Raw genomic sequence first — 20063 nt, forward strand, 5'->3', positions numbered from 1 at the left:
AATTTCTTAATTTTTGTATTAAGGCTACCATTGGTTTCATGTTAAGAAAAATATCTTAATATCTTAACAGTCTTTCTTGCACAACTCTCTGGTGGTGGTGGTGGTCCACTCTCTCCGTTTATCTACCTCTTACCATCCCTCACTCAGTCGCCCTTTATGTTCAGTGAACTATTTTCTCCCCTGTGGGTGTTTACTATTCTTTTCATCTTTGTAAGCGAAATGAATTTTATTGCCTTAACATTGTTACTGGAAACAATTACAATTGTCCGACACCTCAGTTTAAATACGATAACACCCCATGTTTGGATGGGTAAGTATTATGGCTCTCTTCTATGTATAATGTGTGTGTGTGTGTGCAAGTTTGGTACAACAAACTGGAGAAATAGAACTCAATACATGTCCAATCTATTTCTGTGTGTATATATATATATATATATATATATATATAAATACAGTGTACATCTAAACACATAAGAGACATCCATCATATGGATTCCTTGCACGCTAGAAAGAACAGTTAAATTCCATACCGCTATTTAGGGATAAAACTTCAAATGGATTGAAAAATAAAAACATGTATAAGCATGAGGCAGATACTGGATTGCCTTGTGTATATATGTTTAATCTAGGTGTACCTGCTGAAGAAGACTTCGCCTAGTAAATTATTTTATTTGCTAAAATAAGTCTGGAACCAATGGTCCAGGAGTTAGATGGTAAATGTTTTTATTTTTCATTCCATTCGAAGTTTTATCCCTAAATAGTGCTATGGAATTTAACTGTTCTTTCATGGCTATGATGCTCCCCCACTACTTCTGCTTGTGATCAGAGATGCACATATCGTCAGCCACCAAGGGACATGCTCAACTGGTTAAGGTCAAACAACTGACAAGCAAATCTGTGGTATTAAGCAGAATATTTGCTGTAGACCATCTTTTATACCAAGACAAAACAATGTACATGATAACACTTCCAATCAGTTAAGATCAGAAGCCATGAGAGCCACTGCCTGGTACTGCATCAGGGCTATTATTATTATTTACAGAATATATATATATATATATATATATATATATATATATATATACATATAGGCTGTCTGGTTAAGATGTTTCTTTTGGAACTACATGGTTTTGGGTCTAACCCTATGCATGGCACCTTGGTCAGGTGTCTTCTGCTATAATCCCGTATGTGTGTGTGTGTATTCACTTAAACACATATACACACAAAAATATGGGAACAAAAGGGTTAAAGTGATCTAATCTCAATTACTTCTTTTACAGTGGCAAATGTAAACAAGGGAAATGTTTACCCTTCTGTGAAGCTCGCAATGTAAAATCGTGCATCTGTGATAATGGTAAGTGCAAGGCCTTCAGAGATCTTTTTTTATATTTAAAGTAGAACCTCGGCTTACAAATGTCTCTCATCTCAAACAAATCAGTTTGCAAACAATTTCTGAAACATAAAACATCTTGGGTGATGAATAGTATCTTGAGTAACAAGTGCACAAACTGGCATCAAAGGGTGGCAGCAATCTGCAAGTATCAGAAGGTGACTGTTAGTTGATGCCTCACTCAGTGCGCATCCCTGCTTAAACTTGATGTGCTTCCCCCTGAATTTTCTGTGGGACAAAATAGTCTTGATTTATAAACATATCAGGTGACAAATGGCCTTCAGGAATGAATTGAATCCGTAAACTGAGGTGCTACTGCGCGCGCGCACACACACACACACACACACACACACACACACACACCATCATCGTTGCCGTTCAGTGTCTGCTTTCCATGCTGGCATGGGCTGGATGGTTTGACTGAGAACTGGCGAACCAGGTGGCTGCACCAGGCTCTAATCTGATTTTGCGAGGTTTCTACAGCTGGATGCCCTTCCTAATGCCAACCACTCAGAGAGTGTTATGGGTGCTTTTACGTGCCACCGGCATTGGAGCCAGTCAGGCGGGACTGGCATTGGCCACACTCAAATATATATATATATATATATATATATATATATATATATATACACACATACATTTATGTGTGTGTCTGTGACCGGCTTCTTTCAGTTTCTGTCTGCCAAATCCACTCGCAAGGCTTTGGTCAGCCCAAGGTTATATAGAAGGTGCCGTGCAGTGGGACTGAACCCAGAACCATTAGCTTCAAAGCAAGGTTCTTACCACACAGCCATGCTTACGATATAATTGTTTATTTCTAGAAGGACATTGTAGGATCAGTGTAAAAGGCTGAATCTGGCCAGTTTGAACATAAAACGGAAAGAATGTAGGGGCCGGATATGACTAGTTTAAACCCCTAAAAATTCAAGAGTGTATAGATACCTCTTTGTTCTGTTTCTCTCTATTCTGTTTGCACATGATGACTTGTGAAATGTTCGGTAGTTGACCGATTCCTCTGACTGTATCTGCATTTCCTTTCAGTGACGGATGCTTGCATGCGATGTTGTTACAGCCATGACAAGATATGCAGACCTTATGACAAACTCTCATTGCTGCCGAATGGTCGACCTTGCGCTCAAGGATACTGTGTTGATGTATGTACTTTTGTTGTTGCTGTTATTGTCGTCGTTATTTACTCTTTTACATGTTTCAGTCATTTGACTGCGGCCATGCTGGAGCACCGCCTTTAGTCAAACAAATCGACCCCAGGATGCTCGTATCATGATTTTTTATGTGCTACCTGCATGGGAGCCAGTCCATTGGAACTGCCGTTGACCACACTCGAATGGCGAGTGAGTACCTCATGAACTGTCATTTGAGTATAAAGACAACGTTTATTGAAGATAACCCAAGAAAAGACCAATTCTTCATTCAGCTGAGAAGCTCTATGCCTCACCATTTCTATTCACCAGATGTAGCGCCATCAGATTTTCACTTATTCGAATTATCTGAACATTTTACCAGTTATAAAAGCATCCAGAATCTGGCCTGATGTCGAAACGGCACTACAAATATATTCCTCTTCTAAAGAATCTGATCTTTTTGCTTTTGATTTTTTTGGATTTTTTTTTTTTGTCCATGGAATCAGAAAACTGATTTTGAGGTGCAAAAATGTTATTGCTAATAATAGTGATTATATTTTGAATTAATAAATATATTTACGATGTGTTTTATGCCAATTTAAACTCATTACATGAAATGCAACATATATCTGTCTCTCTGTCTCTCTCTCTGTATATATGTGTGTATATATGTGTATATATACGTGTGTCTCTCTCATCTTCAGGGTGTATGCAAGAGAGTGGTTCGCAACATTATTCAACGATTTTTTGATGTTTTTGAGAAGGTTATCACTGATGACTTTGGTATGTATGATGAAATTCTTTACAAATTTATATACCCTTTATTTCAATTATACACCCTCTACCTTAATTATACACCCTTTATCTCAATTATACATCCTTTGCCATAATTATATACCTTCATTACCTTCATTATTCACCCTTTATCTCAATTATTTGGTTTGAGTTGGACAGTTTACAAAATCTGATGAGTTGGAGGACTGCGTTGAGCTCCGACGTTGTCTGCTTTGGTATGGTTTCTATGGGTCGATGCTCTTTCTAATGTGAACCACTTTACAGAATACACACCGAGTGCTTTTTATGTGTTTCTAGCACTAGCATGTTGCAAATTGCAAAACTACAAGACCTAAAGAGGCTCCAATAAGTGAATGAGAATAGGAGAGAGGGTATGGTGGATCTAGGCAAGGTGATGAGAGAGGGTAAATATAATGAGAGAAATGGTTTTATTATGGTGAGAGGGTGGTAGTGGAGAGAACAACAATATAGATGACACTATTAGCGGGTGGGGAAATATGGAAGGAAGAGAGAAAGGAAAGGAATCGGTTTTAGGTACTAGTGAGAAAGGAAGGGACAGAATGGTTAGCATTATGAGATGGGTTGTTTGATAGGGACTCTGTTGCTGTCCTACATTATTGGGGCAAGTATAAGCCGAAGGTAGGCGGGAAAGGGAACATGAAGTAAAGAAATAGACGAAGGTAGTAAAGATCATAGCACACAGAGCTGTTCTCTCGGTTGTTCAGAAAAAAAAGACATTAATGCAAATTGATAGAACTCTGTTGAAATATCAGTAACCAAAATACTCCTTAATGCATAATATGTGTTCATTTCTTGTTCTGTCTTCAGGGGAGTTCATGAAAACCAACATTGTTACGACAGTGATAATCTTATCGATGTTTATATGGATACCAGCAAGCTGTTTGATTTCTCGCTATGTAAGTAAGGAAATCAAAACAACACAGTTTCTTTTTATTGCCGGTGGGGAACGGTAACTCAAGATCTCATCATCATCATCATCATCATCATTTAATGTCTGCTTTCCATGCTGACATGGGTTGGACGGTTTGACTGAGGTCCGGCAAGCCAGTAGGCTGCACCAGGCTCCAATCTGTATATTGTTGTTGCTGCTGCTTCTGTTGTTACTATTGTTTTTGTTCTTTTGTCTTTCTTCCTATTTTTTCTGCATCTTGTTGTTGTTGTTGTTGTTCTTGGGTTCCTTCCACTTCTTTCTCTGCCTTTCCCTTCCTCCTGTCTTTCTTCTCTTCCTCCTCCCCTTCTTTCTCCTTGTCTTCTTTCTTCCTCCTCCCTCACTAATACTATGGCATTATTTTCCCCCACCATTCATTCTATTACAGGACAACCAGCAACGCTTAAAAGATGAAGAAGAAAACGCATGGTACAGCCCTTTGGTAAATACCTTTTTTTACTTTCTTTCTTTTTATTTTGAGCCACCCTGTATGTATATATTAAACAATGTGTAAACAATGGGCTTCTTTCAGTTTCTGTCTACCAAATCCACTCAAGGCTTTGGTGAGCCCAAGGCTATAGTAAAAGACACTTGCTCAAGATGTTGCACAGTGGGACTGAACCCAGAACCATGTGGTTGCGAAGCAAGCTTCTTACCACACAGCCATGCCTGTGCTTATTATATATTTACATATTTATTCATAGGTTCAGGCTCTTACCACACATCTATGCCTGCGTATAGAAACACACACACACACGTATATATATATATTTGGAAAAAAATGACTAGAAATGGCTTCTCTGATAATTTTATCCACTTTAATAATCAGATGTTTGTTAACCATTCATTCAATGTTTACAAATCGTGACTCTTCTGTGAGTTTCCTCATTTAAAAGTGGTTTTCAAACTGATAATTTCTGTGTAGGTGGGGCTGTTGAAATAGGAACACACACACACACTCTCTCTCTCTCTCTCTCTCTCTCTCTACTCAGAATAGAACTAGAATCAGACTGAACAAGGAGAAGAACACTCAGATATAAAAGACACACATTCATACGTACACTTACACGCGCACACACATTGAATGATTGAATGATTGATACAGAAGACAGATCGTAACTAGAAGCTTTATCAGCATGACAATCATTTCGGCTTCGTTCTACACTGCTCCCTTGTGGGTGTCGGGCAATGTAGTAACGTCAGATGCAACGCACAACGCAATAAGCCTAATCCGGTGATGTAACATGCTTCAAAAGTTACCAGAGTTACCTTTTCGTTTCGCTTACCGTACATGATGTTGACAAGCCACAAAGATTGCGAGACGTTGATGTCCATCACTCCTAGATGAGATTGCAGGTGAGTTATCTCACCTGTCCATGCCTCTGAGGTGTTTTAACACCTGGTACATTGAGAAAGTATACTCCACCATGCCAGTAGCAGCCCACCATCAAATACACAAAGCATAGATGTTAAGTATATGTAGTTAATGATATATATATATATATATATATAGTATAGGACAATCAGTAAGTTGTCATAATAGAACTCAGAGTTTCAAATGCCGGAGCTTAGAGCTTCGAGGCATTTTCATTGGCTATTTTTGACGATAAACGCTATGAAGAAAAAAAAAAATGTTGAATAAAAGGGACAAAAATATAAAAGATATGAAATGTAAAAAATAAAAAAAAATACAATCAACCACATTCTCACAATAGATAGAAACCTTCTACATTCGTAAAAGCTGGTTGTGTGTTATTTTTTTATTTATTACATTTTATATCTTTTATATTTTTTCATGCCTATCAGAGTAACTTCCCTTTTATTCAACGGTTTTTTTTTGTTTTTCATATATATATATAGATATATGTATAAATTCCTCTCTTTGCATAATATCAAGGTCTTGTTCTTTTGATGTCATTTTATTATTATTAATTATCATCATCCACTTTCCATGCTAGCATGGGTTGGACGATTTGACTGAGGACTGGTGGACCAGGCTGATGATCCCAAGATGGAAAATTTGCCCTTCATTTGATTCTTGAATATCCAGCATTGGAATCCAGTCTTGATGAGGATTTGTTGTGTTAACAGTTGAGAATTTGAATTCTAAAAGAACTCCAAAAATTTGTGAAATTAACAAGTTTTTCACTTGAACTGAATTGAAAGTAATACCATATTGTTAGGGTACCAATAAACGTTTTATTATTATTTCTCTTTTGCGGGGTTGCAGGCCCAAATTGCCCTCAACAGGAGCAAGCTTAAAAGTCCACACACACACATGCAATTATTAAACTTCCATACAACCTCAGTCTGTTGAAATACATTCATAAGACAAGGCTTCACACTGTGGGATTGAACTTCAGACCACATTGTTGCAAAGTGCATTCCTTAACCATACAGCCATACACACACCTGTTCATATCATTTATTTACTTATGTTTATTAACGTTTTTTGTTTCATTTTTGTCACATTTTAATTTTGATTCTTTTTTTTTTTTTTTTTTGCTCTCTCTCTCTCTCAACAGAACCGGACCTTCATTGCTTCATCTGCAGAAAAACTAAAGATTCAAACACCCACCTCAACTTACACTGTTACATCTAATCCTTCCAACGGGCAAGACCGAGAGACAAGAGTCTAACATTGGTCGACTCATCTCCCTGCCTCCCTGCCAATCGATCCTTGTCCTCCACCTCTCACCCACCACTGAGGTTGCTATTTATCTTTAAGAATCAATACTGTGGAAAAACAAGTTCCGTTTGCAGGAATATTGTATGGTTGAACGCAAAATTTACCAAAAAAGATACCATTTGATAAATGCCTCCATTTTTACATGCTTGCAGACCCAATCACACACACACACATCTGTGCCCCCATTACATGCTTGCTTGTTTGATTGCTTATGATTTGGTAGTTGAAACTGGGATTGGCTAGTCATGTTCATTTTCATCCACAAATTCTTTGGTTACTAACCTCACAATCTCTGGTATGAAGCCTCTGTCACAGACCAGACTTGGCTGAAGAATGCAGGTTTTATTCTTAGCACATGCTTTTTTTTTATTGCTTTGCCTTGTAGTGTTGTGTATGTGTGTGTGTGTGTGTGTGTGTGTGTGTGTGTGTGTGTGTGTGTGTGTGTGTCTCCTACGTATTTTTGATCTGGCCCAAAACAGCTAGAGGGTGCCAGTGTGGGCATCAAGTTGTGATTTCTCAATATCTCTCAGCTCTAAAACACTTGATGTTTGAACTGTGTGTTTGGTTCACCTCTTTGACATTACTTCCCACACACTTTCATTCACTCACACACATACACACACATACACAGCTTTTAATCCCTGCAACTTCACTCAATCGCTTGCGTTAAATTGATTCGTTCTCTTTCTTCATCAAGACAACTTGTACACTGCCGGATTTGGTCTGAGAGAAAAGGCTCTCAGCTGTTTGGAAGCTGATGAGTTTGGCATGACCAAGAGAACAGGGAACCTCTTTTGGCATCAATACTCTCTGGCACTAGGGACAGGGGCATACACTCACTCATGTGCATGCGCATACACACACACATGCACTCACACACGTGCATGCACAAATACACATGCACTCACATTCACACATACATACGTGCATACACATACACGTGCACACACATTCACAAATACACATCTGCATGCATGTACACACATTCACACACATACACGTGTGCATGCACACATACACATGCACACACTGACAGACTCATCTTGTCTAAACTAACTCTCTCCCTAATTAGTTGGGGCATAACTCTCTGTTATTTTCATTACTTGATCCAACAATTTGATACACACATACAAACATACATACATACATACATACATACATACATTCAGACAGACAGAGTCTGCCCAAAAAATGTATACACACTTCAGGAAACGAAAAATCTGTATAAATATTTAGCTTGTATACATACCTCTATAAATATACTTTTCTACTCTAGCCACAAGGCACGAAAATTTTGGGGATGGGGTCAGTCGATTAGATTGACCCCATTACACAACTAGTACTTAATTTATTGACCCCGAAAGGATGAAAAGCAAAGTCGACCTCTGGGGAATTTGAACTCAGAACATGGAGACAGATGAAATGCCGCCAAGCATTTTGCCCGCTGTGCTAACAATTTTGCCAGCTCGCCATTTTATACCTCTATAAATATAGATGCTGCTTTCAATGTTTTATCAAATTGCTGTAACACTGATTAAAATATTTATACAGATTTTTATTGATCTTGGTTGGCATTAGGAAGGGCATCCAGCCGTAGAAAACCATGCCAAATCAGACTGGAGTCTGGTGCAGCCTTCCAGCTTACCAGTCCTCAGTCAAACCATCCAATCCATGCCAACATGGACAATGGACGTTAAATGATAATGATGATTTTTTTTCCCCTTTCCTGAAGTGTGTATACATTTTTTTTAGTGGACTCTGTAGATATAACTATATAGGCATATATATATATATATATCTCATTATGCTTTTGATATAATGAAATGTGTGTGTGTATGTGTATATGTATATATATATATATATATGTGACATGTAAAAGCACCCACTACACTCTCTGAGTGGTTGGCGTTAGGAAGGGCAACCAGCTGTAGAAACTATGCCAAATCAGATTGGAGCCTGGTGTAGCCATCTGGTTTCACCAGTCCTCAGTCAAATCGTCCAGCCCATGCTAGCATGGAAAGCGGACGTTAAACGATGACGAACGACGACGATATATATATATATATATATATATAGATATATATATATATATATATAAGGGTAAAAATTATTAAAAATAATTTATACCAGTGGCCAGCATACATAAAGAATTGTCCATAGGCTGTAACTTATTTTTATATATATATATATATGTGTGTGTATAACCATATACCATTTGGTGGTTTTCCTCTTAGTGTATAATTACCTATGGTTATACACACACACATATATGTGTGTGTGTGTGTGTGTGTGTCTTTACAAGTACATGTACACCCATGCACATGTATATACATACAAACACACACATATCTGGATGCGTGCATATATTAACATATATGGATGATGATGGTTGTGTGTGTTTAGCCTTGATAAGTCACCATTATCAACAACAACCTCTACTTGATGTAAAATCTATCCATGCCTTATCTGCTGAAGTGATAATGCTGTGCAGTATTATCTGTTGTCTGTGTCTCATCATGAAAACATAGATAACCAACCCATGTCCTATATGAAGTGCCCTCAGTAAGTTATTTCTTAATGTCCCCCACCCCTGGGTTAACCCTGATCAAAAAAACCTCACGCTCAAATGCATTCCAACCATGACTCTCTAGGACTATATTATCTAATGTGTCCTTCCCCTTGTAATACAATAGAATATAATTTGATGGAGATTATCCTGCTATTTCTAGCAGCTGTAGCTACCACATACAAACCTTCTGGTTGGCTTATTTTCTGCGTGTGTTAGACGTACAGGGGCTGTAGTGGTACCCTAGAGAGGCCTGGAAATTGATTCCCTTTGTTCTTTTAACCTAAGTCAGTCCTGTCAAGTTGGCCTAATGCTTAAAGTTACCCTGTTCCCTCCATGACTGTCCCATCATATAATAGGCATAGTGTATCTAGGACTGACATTACTCAATGTATCTATGCTTTTTTTGTTAAATGGTTGGCTGTGATTTGTGTGACTTTTGGTTGTTATTTCTAGCACATTAAACAACCACTTGGGAGATGCTTTGTTTTTGTTCAATGTTCTTCAGTGCTGTACAACCACCAAAGACAGAGTTTTTAATGCATAATAATATCTTTTCTTTGCTCTGTGTCATATAATAATTCAATCACATTCTGTTTTTAAATCTTAAAATGTTTTGCTCAAAAATAACTGGTTTATCTGTCTTGTTACCATATTTCTGTTGAAATACTCTGCCTTCATTTTAATAAAGTTTGGAAGCAATGAAGAATTTTGTAAAATAACTTCCTCATTAAGCTGGCGTTTGAAACATAAATTAACAAGAATTTTTTATGGAAGATTCTTTAATCACTTTAACCCTTTTGTTATCAATTGTTTCAATTAATTTTGAAAATAACTAAGAATTTAGTATAACGTACTGACAAGTAATATTTGTAGCCACTTTAATATGGCTGTCCATTCGAGCGGACTCTGCTGTGATTTTTTAACCTCCAGAGGGCAAAATTTATCAGCTGCATCTGATAAAATTGTGAGCAGGAGAGCGAACCCCTACCATTTCCTAGTGATGCGGTGTCCTGTACTGAGGAGTGACAGAAACAGCCCGAAACCTGGACTGGTCTACTGGTTGTTGCTCGGAGATGGTAGGGGTTTGCTCACAATTTTAATTTATGCAGCTGTGCATTGTTAACCAGCTAGAGGAGATGACCTCTTGGGGTTTAAGAATCGCAGTAGAGTCCGCTCAAACAGACAGCCATGTTAAATTAGCTACGAAAATTTAGTATAACTTTCTTATCATTTAGCTGGTGTTTGAAACATAACATGAAATTTTCTCGAAGAAGGTTTTAATTTAATCCCTTTAAAAACCAGAATTCTATGTCTTAAAACCAACAGCAGTCTTGGGTAAGTTAGTATTAAAAGGGCTAACTCAGGGTGAATATATATTCTGCATACAAGTACCCTGGTAATTTCGGTTCATTTCAGTAGCACACTTTATGACTACAACCACTGTACACCATCATATACATACGTGTATATATGAGGTGGGTGCTGGAAAGTTCCTGGCTTTAAGAATATCACAAAGGGCTTGGTTGGAAGCCCAGCCTTCCAAGTTCTTTCACAGGGCTTAGAAATACTGAAGGACCACTGCACTAAGTGTGTGAATCTGAGAGAGGAATATGTTGAATAAAATCATAATTAACTGATCTTCTGTATTTTCTTTTATCCAAAGCCATGAACTTTTTAGGACCTTCTTGTGTGTGTGTGAAGATATGTGGCCTCGTGGTTAAGGTGTCGGGCTCCTATTCATAATGTTGTGGGTTCAGTTCCCAGATTGGGCAGCATGTTGTAACCTTGAACATGACACTTCATTTCACAAATTGCTCCAGACTATTCATTTGAAAACAAGTACCTACTGACTAATGTGGCCCTCCCCACTGTCCCTTCAACTATTACATTCTAGGTGTCCTACAGTATCGAGGGGTGGGAGGAGAGAGAGGGTTTATGTCTGGGTGCACAAGCTCCTAAAAACAATAAGTGAAAACATAGTATGTGTTACTAAAAATATATTGGCTTGCAAGTGACCGCTATGTTAGCTTTACTCACACACACACGCAAACTTATGAAGTCCCACTCAACTTGATTTACTCTCTGTACATATATGGCTAAGATCAACATCTCATATCTACTCCTAGCATTTATATTATATCTATATATATATATATATGCATATTGTACACACAGACTTGTTAACAAAGTTCATTTTAGGTCAGTGTCCTATTATGTATTGAAAGCTTGTAAATTAAATTTTCTTTTATTTATACACACACACCGTTGTTGTTTGTTCAGAGAGGTACCACACCCTATGACATCATCACCCATTCACCACTTGTAGGTACCTTTCTTTTCTTTACTTCGATACATTTGTGTTTGCAATAACAACACAGGGTAGACTCTTTCAAATTATGTTACAGTTGATGTAACCCAATCAAACTCCTACGTCATTGTTGACATCACAGGCACAAATCCATTAATAAGATTGTCGAAGGAATTTGTTGTCTCGTTTCTTGATTATTTTTAACTCTGTTTTTCAAGCATTTGCTACGTCCCCACCACCACCACAACACACACACACATACACACACATCATCATCATCATTTAATAGTCATCTTCCATGCTAACATGGGTTGAACAGTCTGATGGGAGCTGCTAAACCAGAGCACTGGGCCAAGCTCCACTCTCTGTTTTGGTATGTTTTCTACAGAGGCTTGACCTTCCTAGCATCAACCACTTTACAATGTGGACTGAGTGCTTTTTACGTGGCATCAGCAATAGCGAAGTCTGCTTTGGCATGGTATTCACTGCTGGATGCCCTTCCTAACACCAACTACACTATAAGAGGTTGCTGAAGAGTTTCTGGCTTTGGATAAAAGAAAATTCCAGAGGATCAGTTAATTATGATTTTATTCAACATATTCCCCTCTCAGATACACACACTTATTGCAGTGGTCCTTCAGCTTTTCTAAGCCCTGTAAAAGAACTCACAAGGTTGAGCCTTCAACCAGGCTTTTCACAACACCCTTGAAACCAGGAATTTTTCAGCACCCCCTTGTAGAGTGGACTGGGTGCTTTTTTATCTGGCACCAGCAACAATGAGGTCTGCTTTGGCATGGGTGTCCTTCCTAACACCAACCACTTTACATACATCATCATCATCGTCATTGCTTAACGTTTGTCTTCCATGCTAGCATGGGTGAGACAGTTTCACAAGATCTGGCCAGGCAGAAGCCAGCACCAGACTTCTATAACTGTTTTGGTGGGATTTTTATAGCTGGATGCCCTTCCTAACACCATCCACTCAGCAGAGTGGACTTAGTGCTTTTTGACATAGCACAAGCACTGACGAAGTCAGCTTTGGGAAGGTTTCTACAGCTGGATGCCCTTCCGAACACCAACCACTTTACAGTGTGGACTGGGTGCTCTTTAAGTGGTACCTGTACTGACAGGGTCACCAAGTATCTTGCAAGAGATAAGAAAAAATATATATGACATATATATTTTTTTATTTGTACTGTCTAGGTCTCCTAGACATATTCAGTTTCTATGGCATATTAAGTACCTGAGATCACAACATTCTCCACCCCGGCTCAATGGGTGTCAATTTTTACAGTTGAGTGAACTGGAAAATTGAAGTGATGCGTCTTGCTCAAGAACGCATACATCATTATCCAGTTCAGGAAGTGAAACCTGATCTACTGATTATATATGCACACGTGTATGCATATGTATATTTGTATATAATATTTCTATTTTGTCTGCTGTTAAATTTCAAAATTTGACAAAAGATATGTTGATAATAATTAATAATTTGTTTTTATTTGATAATTATTATTATAAAATTTCATCTAAAAAAACCAGTTTTGTTCTTATTTTCACTTTTGTAATTAATAAAAAAAAAAAAGATAAAAATAAATTATTACCTTTGTATTATTCTTTTTTTTTATTATTCTTTTACTTGTTTCAGTCATTAGACTGCGGCCATGCTGGGGCATCACCTCGAGGAATTTGTAGTCGTATGAATCAACCCTAGTGCTTTTTTTTTTTTAAATCTTAGTACTTATTCTATCAGTCTTTTTTGCCAAACAGCTCAGTTATGGAGATGTAAACAAACCAACACCAGTTGTCAAGCTGTGGTGGTGGTGGTGGTGGTGGTAGGGGTGACATACAGACACAAAGATAGACACACACACATGATATGCAAGAAGGGAATTGGCAGAAACTTCATACGTTGTACCCAGTACAGTCTCTGGACATACAAGAGGTGCAATGCTATCAAAGTAAGGTTAACGGAGAATATAGTCTTTGTTTGTGGCAAAATGGGCAGGAACAATAAGCATTAAAAATACGCAGACAACAGACTCTCTCAAATGCTCAGGTGGATCGTTAAAAGTAGTAGACAGCTTCTGTTACCTAGGAGACCAAATTAGAAGTCGGTGGGTGGGGGGAGTTCTGAGAGTAGTTACTAGGATAAGAGGGGGTAAGAGGCTGGGTAAATTTCAGAGAGCTTCTACCTTTGTCGGTAAGTAAGGGCCACACCTTCAGAGTGTAAGGCAGATTGCATGATACCTGTGTATGTACAGGTGCGAAACATGGCTTTTGACTACAGAAGATTTGTAAAGGCTTGAAAGAAATGAAGCTAACATGCTTCGCTGGATTGGTAATGTCAGTGTGTATATACATCCAGTGTGTATATACGTCCAGTGTGCTAACAATTGTGCCGGCTCACCCCCTTAGTAATAATAATCCTTTCTTCTGGATGCACAAGGTCTGAAATTTAGGCAGGGGTGAGCATAGGCAATTACATCGACCCCAATGTTAAAAATGATACTTAATTTATTGACCCTGAAAGGATGAAAGGCAAAGTCGACCTTGGCAGAATTTGAACTCAGAATGTAGCAACAGATAAAATACTACTAACCATTTTGCCCGGCATTCTTACGACTCTACCAGCTCCTGCCGCCTTTAATAATGATAATCCTTTCTTCTGGAGGCGCAAGGCCTCAAATCTGGCGGGAGGGGACTAGTCAGTTGCATCGACCCCAGTGTTTCACTGGTACTTAATTTATCAACCCCCATGAAAGGCAAAGTAAACCTCATTTTGTTTGATGCCCTGATGGGTTTTGCCAGTTCATCCAAATAATGAATGAACAAAAATAAATAAGATTTCATTGTATGATACTATTTTCACAATTAGTTTAACCTTTTGATACCAACCTGGCTGAAACTGCTTCTGGCTATGTAGTACAAAAGTTCTGAATTAAAATCTTCCACCAAACCTTAATCACAATTTATGTTCCTAACACTTGCTTAATGTTAACTAAATTATTTTACTAAATTCTTTGTTATATTTAAAATTAATTGAAAGAAACACAGAGCATCTCAACAGAAATATGGTAACAAAGGGGTTAAAATATATAATAGAGAAACAATTCTTAACCCTTTCGATACCAACCCAGCTGAAACCACCTCTGGCTCTGTAGTACAAATGTCTTGTTTTCATAAGTTTTGAATTAAAGAAGCACAGAACATCTCAACAGAAATATGGTAACAAAAGGGTTAAGAAGAAAAATAAATAACAAACCACTAGAAATAAATCAACCTCAGTAATTTTTATTAATTTTTTTGATTTCAAAATATATATATATATATATATATATATATATATATATATACAAACTGTATAAATAGATATAAAAAATATAAAAATCCTTTTGTGACATGCATTTTGACCCTCCATTTCTGTGTTTGTGTGTGCATGCAGATATATATATATATATACATACATACATACATACATACATACATACATACATCTAGCTAGCTTTACATGCATATATACATCTATCTATCTGTCTGTTAGTTTGTCTATCTGTCTGTCTGTATGTATGTATGTATATGTATGTATGTATGCACATACTTACACAAACACATTGTATGTTATCATCAAACACCCACATATCAAAAGATTGTATGGTACCAGCATACGAGTTCCAAATTCCATAATGTTACCCTCTGGAAGATCAATTAGTCAAAGACACAACTGGAAAATGAGCCAGAGTGAAATTATGGGAAATAAATAATAAAATTAAATATGAGAAGAAATTCTTGGAATAAATGATAAAAAAAAATTTTAACCAAAAAAAAAAGGAGAAAAACTATGATAAAAAACAGCAAGAACATATAGACACACACATTCAGCAGGCTTCCACACAGTTTCCATCAATCAAATTTCATTTGCCACTTGGCATTGACCAACTTAAGAGAACACAGTCACTGTAGTAAAAGATATTTGACCAAAGTGGAGTAGCACTAGATTGAACCAAAGATCAACATGATTGCCAAGCACACTTCTGAACCACAGCATCAACCACTCTCTGTCCATGCTTTATGCAGACATTAAATTAATATTCAGGTGAAAGAAAGAGGAGAAAATGAGGACATTACAAGCCAATGTCGATGTCTGCTTTTTTTCTTTTTTTTTCTCCCCTCTCCATTATTAAGAATATTAATCTAATGAATAGACAGGTAAATAAGGATGGAAACAAACGTGAAGCAAAGAACACACACACACACCAATACACACACACAAATACACTCACACAGACAAATAGACACCCAGGTGAACTGCACTATCTACAGAGTATTAACCTAAATTTATGTTGGCCCAGATGAATAAATAACAATGATTTTGAAAAGGCATTCTCTGTAATGTATATATTATTCTCATACACACACATGTACATGAGTATAAAATGGATGTATATATTATATATATCATTTATCTTTCATTTTTTTATTTTACTTGTTTCAATCATTGGACAGCAGCCATGCTGGAGTACCACCTTGAAAAAGTGTTTAGTTGAACAAATTGACACCAGGACTTGTTTTTTAAAAATCTGGTACTTAGTCTATATGCCTCTTTTACAGAAATGTTAAGTTGCCCCCCCCCCATATATGTACATATATACAACGGGCTTCTTTCAGTTTCCATCTAACAAATCCACTCTCAAGGCATTGGTCAGCCCGAAGCTATTGTAGAAGACACTTACTCAAGATGCCACATAGTGGGGCTGAGCCTGGAACCATGTGGTTGGTAAGCAAGCTACTTACCACACACCCATCCCTACATACATACATACATACATACAGACAGACAGACAGACAGACATGTAGATAGATTGATAGATAGATAGATAGATAGATAGATATCTTCTCACACACATACACACACACAAATGTTTTGCTATATACAGACCTCTGTGTATACATATATACAGATACATTTATATATACATACATCTGTATATATATATACATATACATTCATATAAATATTTTGTTACACACACCTATATGCACTTATACACACTTTAGATATATACACATAAATATACCAAGCTATTTTTGTACTTTTTCCCCCTCAATGAACTGTGGCCAAACTGGAGTTTCACCTTTAGACATTTTAGCTGATGGTACCATCCCCAGTACTTCACACAGGTACTTATTTTTTCTTCATCTTTATTTGTCAATCCACTAAGTTACGGGATATAAAAACAGAATCTGAGATCAAACACAACTGGGCTTAATGCTGTTTTTTTTTCATTTTTCTGGACTTAATAAAATGAAGTACCAGTGATGTGCTTGGGGCTGGGAGTGCATTATAACTGGCTAAATCCTCATCCCAAATTTCTGGCCTTGTTCCAATATTAGAGATGATGATGATGATGATGATGATGAGTAGGAGGAGTCAATTTTACTGGTATTTTATTTTATCAACCCCTTTCAGGCAGCCTATGAAATAAAGTACCAGTAATGTATTGGTATTGATGTAATTGACTTGCTTCCTCCCATCAAACAGCTGACCTTGAGCCAAAATTTAGAAAGTATTAATATATCATCATCATCATCATCATCATCATCATCATCATCATCATCATCATCAACATCATCGTTATTGCCATAGTTTTTTTTTTTCCCTCAGTAACACCTTAATGTAATGTAGTCCAATTTCCCATTTTTTTCCCTTCTTTTTTTCACTGGAGTGGAGGTGTTTAAAATATTCGCAAAACTGAATTGAATCCAAAGTGTTTGAAGTTCTTTATGTCACGAGAACTGACTTTCAGTGGAAGAAAGTAGAAAAACAGAGCAAGTATAATCACTATAAACACTGTGAATTCCAAGCGTGTGTACCGATCATTTGGTCGAACTGCGAATAGAAACAAGTGAACATTTAATAAAGATAACAAAACATAGAAAAAGCAATCCAAATAACATTTATAATACATCGGTGATAAATCATTGACGATAATCATATAACATAATATACAGCATACACATTTTCTTTTACTTTCTTTTACTGCTTTCAATCATTGGACTGTAGTCATGATGAGGCACAGCCTTCAAGGGTCTTAGTCAAACAAGTCAACCTTCGTACATTTTTTTCTTTTGTAAGTCTGGTACTTATTCTATCAGTTTCTTTTGTTGAACTACTAAGTTATAGTGACCTAAACAAACTAAGACTGGTCGTCAAGTGGTGGTAGAAGATAAAACACAACACAGACAAACACCCCCCCACACACACACACACATGCACACACACACATACATACATATACATCACTTGATATACCAAGGATTACTCTATCTAAAATGGAATAAATGTGGTGATAATTTTAGCATGCATAGCAAAACAAAAGTGCCCTTGCTACTCTTGGCCTCCGGAGGATGCCCGATACTAAGGTAGCTGATGAAAGGAAACCATAAATGATGATAATAATAATAATAATAATAATAATAATAATAATAATAATAATAGAGGTAACTCGAATGTGGAATCTAAAAACAGAAACAATTCCTATCATAGTAGGTGCCTTAGGTATAATAAAAAAATATTCAGGCAAATACATAACAAAAACACCAGGACTTACAAATATATATAACATACAGAAAATTGCACTACTGGGCACTGCACACATCCTACGCAAAACACTTTCAATAGAGTAACCATAAGAGCACCACAGCAAACCACAGCACATACCCAAGGCGCACAGAGCTGCGCTCGGTAGTGAAGTGAAAGCACGTTATAAAAATAAAACTACTGAATGATAATAATAATAATAATAATAATAATAATGATAATAATATGATGACGATGATGATGATGATAAAAACAACAATAATAATTACCTGTAAATTCACTCTGTTCTGTAAATTTATAAGTTGACATGATGTAAATAACCACACTGCAAACACATAGTGACACCAAGAGGAACAACTTGACATTTCGGAATAATAGTAGAATATCCTTGACTTCATTTTGGCAGAGGAATTGAGACAACATAGAAAAGATAGCCACCATGACAGTGGTGTATTTCTTAAGAAAATTTGTCAGCATTAGAATCGTAAACACAGTATGTACAGAAGTGGCTAGCAGGGTCTTAAAGAAATCAAGCTTCATACTAGGATTGTAAGCTGATCCGATAATGCCCACTAAAAGAAATGATATGACGAGGAATGATATGATTTTGGTGTTGCAGCGAGTGTGTAAATTTATGTTTTCTAGATAAATGTGTTTCATAGCAATGTTACGGCAGATAAAAAGTACGACCACTGCCAGCCCCATGGTAACATCCATCTGATTCAGGTGTGTAGTAGATCCAGTGATGAATAAGATGCCGAGAGCTCCGATGGTTAATATCAACACCGCCACGATTTGTACAGCTGGCAATAAAATTCCGAGGAAAAGTTTGTTCAATATTAAAGAGAGGAAAGGCTGCAGTGAAATAAATATTAACACTACATTAGATTTCTTATGTAAAGGAAATGCATTTAAATAATTCTCAAAGAACGTTGCAAAGAAATGGGAAAAATATCCAATGATGGCACCTTCAAGAACAGCCTTGCTTTGTTTTGGAATTTCCATTTTGATAATAGTCAGTAATATTATTATTTCTATTAGAGCAGGTATGAAGCAGAGTCCAAAAAATACTGGACTGTTTTTGGCGAATGCAAAAGTCATGGAAATTGGAAACATTAATTGGAATGAAATTAGTTGAAGAATAATCCAGAATAAAACTGTAGCCGTAGCCTGCCAGTCTATTTTCTGCTCCCTGAGAAGTAAAAGAGAAACAAAATAATGGTTTAATTAAATATTGATTGGTTAATGGCATAAATGAGAAATCACAGCAGTAACAGTGTTAGACATTTTGGAACAATTCTTTGGTATTACCGAGTCAATACTGACTTTCTTTTACTTGTTTCAGTCATTTGACTGTGGCCATGCTGGAGCACTGCCTTTTAGTCAAAGAAATTTACCCCTTGACTTATTCTTCTCAAGCTTGGTGCTTATTCTATTGGTCTCTCCTGTCAAACCACTAAGTTACAGTGATGTAAACACACCAGCATTGGTTGTATATATATATATTTATATATATATATATATATATATATATATATATATATATATATATATATATATATATATATATATATATATGATGGGCTTCTTTACATTTTCTGTCTACTAAATCCACTCACA

The 20063-nt window shown here is 36.8% G+C and overlaps 2 protein-coding genes across 2 annotated transcripts in view; one reads left to right on the forward strand and one right to left on the reverse strand.

Annotated features, from left to right (window-relative positions):
* Positions 1-13445, forward strand: part of LOC106881514 (ADAM 17-like protease) — a 34711-nt gene extending 21266 nt beyond the window's left edge. The window contains exons 17-23 of the mRNA XM_089365660.1: positions 245-310; positions 1281-1354; positions 2432-2544; positions 3237-3315; positions 4156-4244; positions 4665-4718; positions 6802-13445. Coding sequence (XP_089221786.1) covers positions 245-310; positions 1281-1354; positions 2432-2544; positions 3237-3315; positions 4156-4244; positions 4665-4718; positions 6802-6915 — 589 coding nt within the window. The 3' untranslated portion in view covers positions 6916-13445. The remainder of the gene's footprint in view (positions 1-244; positions 311-1280; positions 1355-2431; positions 2545-3236; positions 3316-4155; positions 4245-4664; positions 4719-6801) is intronic.
* Positions 13446-15110: 1665 nt separating this feature from the next.
* The window catches only part of LOC106881517 (uncharacterized), a 10066-nt gene continuing 5113 nt past the window's right edge, over positions 15111-20063 (reverse strand). The window contains exons 3-4 of the mRNA XM_089365659.1: positions 18713-19635; positions 15111-17732 (exon numbers count right to left, since the gene is read on the reverse strand). Coding sequence (XP_089221785.1) covers positions 17578-17732; positions 18713-19635 — 1078 coding nt within the window. The 3' untranslated portion in view covers positions 15111-17577. The remainder of the gene's footprint in view (positions 17733-18712; positions 19636-20063) is intronic.

Source organism: Octopus bimaculoides, chromosome 18 (assembly GCF_046866305.1).
Source record: "Octopus bimaculoides isolate indiv1 chromosome 18, ASM4686630v1, whole genome shotgun sequence".
NCBI classification, from domain to species: domain Eukaryota; kingdom Metazoa; phylum Mollusca; class Cephalopoda; order Octopoda; family Octopodidae; genus Octopus; species Octopus bimaculoides.